This window comes from Camellia sinensis, unplaced genomic scaffold (genome assembly GCF_055761805.1).
Source record: "Camellia sinensis isolate YWXY unplaced genomic scaffold, ASM5576180v1 Unanchor1, whole genome shotgun sequence".
In the NCBI taxonomy this organism is placed as follows: Eukaryota; Viridiplantae; Streptophyta; class Magnoliopsida; order Ericales; family Theaceae; genus Camellia; species Camellia sinensis.
The window spans coordinates 721,372-724,823 of record NW_028128987.1 but is presented as its reverse complement, the minus strand read 5'-3'; the positions used below and the strand labels follow the sequence as shown (position 1 = coordinate 724,823).

At 40.1% G+C, this 3,452-nt stretch overlaps 1 protein-coding gene across 1 annotated transcript; it reads left to right on the top strand.

The window, feature by feature from the left end:
• Nucleotides 1–1,631: 1,631 nt before the first annotated feature.
• On the top strand, nt 1,632–2,093 carry LOC145814312 (uncharacterized). Its single transcript, XM_082910979.1, has one exon. It carries the CDS (start codon nt 1,632–1,634, stop codon nt 2,091–2,093), a length of 462 nt encoding a protein of 153 aa, XP_082767105.1.
• Nucleotides 2,094–3,452: the final 1,359 nt, after the last annotated feature.

Here is a 3,452-nt window from a genome sequence, read left to right as displayed (position 1 = left end):
TAGGGCATATTATTTCTGGTTCTGGTGTGGCTGTAGACCCCGTTAAAATAGACGCTATGTCTACTTGGCCTAGACCTCAATCTTTGAAAGCTCTTCGAGGATTTTTGGGTTTGACTGGCTATTACCGAAGGTTCATAGAAGACTATGGCAAGATCAGCCAACCCCTTACTATATTGCTTAAAAAGGATGCCTTTAAATGGTTAGAGGATGCTGAACAAGCTTTCGTTCTATTGAAAAGAACTATGACTACTGCTTCTGTATTGGCTTTACCCAATTATGATAAAACCTTTGTGCTGGAATGTGATGCTTCTAAGGGGTTGGGAGCTGTATTGATGCAAGAGGGACAGCCCATAGCCTATTTTAGTAAGTCATTGTCTGGCCGCAGCTTTGGGTTATCTACATATGAGAAGGAATTCTTGGCTATAGTTCTAGCTGTTACCAAATGGAGGCATTATCTCTTGGGTAGACATTTCCACATTATGACAGATCACCAAAGCCTCAAATTTTTGCTGGAGCAGAGAATTACCACTCTCGTGCAACAAAAATGGCTTCCTAAACTCATGGGTTTTGATTACGAAATTGTATACCGGAGTGGTAAATCTAACTACGTTGCAGATGCCTTGTCCAAAAAAGGAGAGGAAGATATGAGCAGTATGTTCTCTCTTTCCGTTGTCCTCTGCCATTGGTTAAGGATCTTCAAACTAGTTGGGAACAAGACCCTTCTATCCAACAACTTATCGCAGATTTGACTCAAAATCCAACCAGTCATCCTCATTTTCTTTGGCAGCATGAAATGCTCTATTACAAAACCAGGTTGGTAGTGAGTAATTCACCTCAACTAAAAACCACACTCATCAAGGAACATCATGCTACTCCCACCGGTGGGCATTCAGGAGGAGAGAGAACTTATAGAAGAATCAAACAAGGTTTTTATTGGAAAGGCCTAAAATCTGATGTACTTCAGTTTGTGGCTGAACGTGATGTATGTCAGCAGAATAAGTATGAAACAGTGGCAGCGCTTGGGTTGTTACAGCCCCTTCCCATTCCTACTAAGCTTTGGAGTGATATTTCAATGGAATTCATTGAAGGGTTACCCAGCTCTTCCCATAAAACTGTGATCTATGTGGTTATGGATAGGCTTAGTAAATATGCTCATTTCATTTCCTTAACCGATCCATACACCACTACTGCAGTAGCTCAAGCATTCTTAGATAATGTGTTTAAACTTCATGGGATGCCTCTTTCTATTATTTTAGACCGGGACCCGGTGTTTACTAGTAAATTCTGGAAGGAATTATTTCGATTGCAGGGTACTAGTTTGTGTATGGGTTCTTCTTATCACCCCTAAACGGATGGCCAAACTGAAGTAGTTAATAGATGCCTTGAGGGGAACTTGCGGTGCTTAGCAGGAGGCAGACCTATTGTATGGACCAAATGGCTATCTCTTGCTAAATGGTGGTATAACACTACCTACCATGTCACTTCGGGAGTCACACCATATGAGGCCTTATATGGTCAAACCCCTCCCAGCTTGAACCATTATATTCCTGGGAATACTGCTGTGGCAGCTACTGATACTTTGTTGCAGGATAGAGCTGCTATTTTGAAGTTGTTGAAAGTCCCAGCATCGAATGAAACAACAAGCAGATAAGCACAGGTCTGAGCGAGTTTTTTCAGCTGGCGATTGGGTTTTCCTTAAACTTCAGCCTTTCAACAAAGTTTCTCTGGCATTACGGAGGAATGGTAAACTAGCTCCTAAGTATTTTGGTCCTTTCCAAATCCTGCAGAAGCTAGGACCTGTTACCTACAAACCCGATTTGCCATCTTCCTCCAAGTTGCATCCAGTTTTCCATGTCTCCTTATTGAAGCCTAAACTGGGTCAATGTATTGTTGTGCAACCTTCCCTTCCACCTACCAGTCTTGATGGCCAGCTACAATTGGAACCCATTGCGATTTTGGATAGAAAACTGATCAAGAAACATGGTCGGCCTCTTACCATGGCTTTGGTCGACTGGCCTAATTCTACTCCTGAGGATGCCACCTGGGAGACTTGGTACTCCTTGCAACAGCGTTTTCGTCATTTCCAGCCTTGAGGTCAAGCTTCCTTTTAAGGGGGTGGGAAATGATAGGAACTGTTCTGTTAGACTGTTGTGGGTAGTTACTCTGTTAGGCAGTTATGAGTGTGGGGTAGTTATTTTGTTACAGGATCTGTTAGGGGAAAGGGATTATAAGGGGGGAGGGAGTTACAGATAGGGGAGGTTGTATCTTCTTTTGTTCTTCTTCTTTTCTTTTTCTCTCTTATTGTAAAACTCCATGGAAGAGTTCTTCCTTTCGTTTGATGAGAATTGAATAACAGAAGCTGAGTTTCCTTTCTAATTTTGAGATTAATTGCTAGAAGCTTATCATATAAATGTTTTTTTCCTTGTGTAGACAATGATGATAATGGGATGATTTTCTTTGATCACTTAACTAGACGGAGTAATCAAATGGTGGATAAATTCAACTCTAATAAAATGCTTTCGTGTTCATGGTTTTCTTAATGGAATTTGTGACTTTTATCAGCTTCATGGAAAGGGATTTGGGAAGAAATATAATATATATATATATATTTTTTTACAAATTTTCAGCAATGTTTATGCGTGGAAACAAATTATCAAGGTCAATGAACGGTACTGGGGGTTTTTCGGCGCCTTTATTGTTTACAGTTCTGATTCTATTTCTCGTGGCTTTGATACTTTTGTTTCGAAATGGTGGAGAGAAACCCAATTCTTCAGTTGGGCTGGTAAAGCAAAAGTGGAATAGTTTTGAATCATTGGTTCAATTCAACCCGAATGTGGAGTTCAGGAATGGAACAGATGTTATATGGAAAATACCCGATTCACCGAAGGCAGATCTATTTTTAGCTCATGGATATAGTGGCCAACCTAATGATTTTTGGGACAAATCTTCTGAATGCCCAAACTGTATTGGTTTGCCCGAAGAAAGGCTAATTGTCCTTCACACTCTTGCTCGCAAGTTTGCAGTCCTTACCATTTCGAGTGCGAGAACATGCTGGTTAGTTGAGGGGGAAATAATGATTGTAAAAGGAATTATCGAGTGGTGGGTTGAGAAATACAAGCTTGAAAAACTCCCACTTGTGGCTTTGGGGGCCTCCTCTGGTGGGTGCTTCATTTCAATGCTTGCCACTTATATGAGATTTAGTAGCATTACAGTAATGATCGCAGCAGGCTTATTTCATCCAATGGATTTTGTAAAGATGATGTAGGCTAAGATTTTTGGTATTTATATATAGGAAAATGCTAAAAGTAGCCCTTAGGGCCGTTGTTATTGTTGAAAAAATTGTGCAAAAAGTATATTGAAATGTATAAAAATATTTTGGAATATGTGAAGAGTGTATCGAGATTTTAAATATTTTAGAATTTAATGCTTTTATTGATAGCCCTTACGTTTGT

Excerpts from the sequence above, each read along its gene's own strand:
- LOC145814312 (XM_082910979.1), top strand. The coding sequence starts at position 1,632 with ATGAAACAACAAGCAGATAAGCACAGGTCTGAGCGAGTTTTTTCAGCT.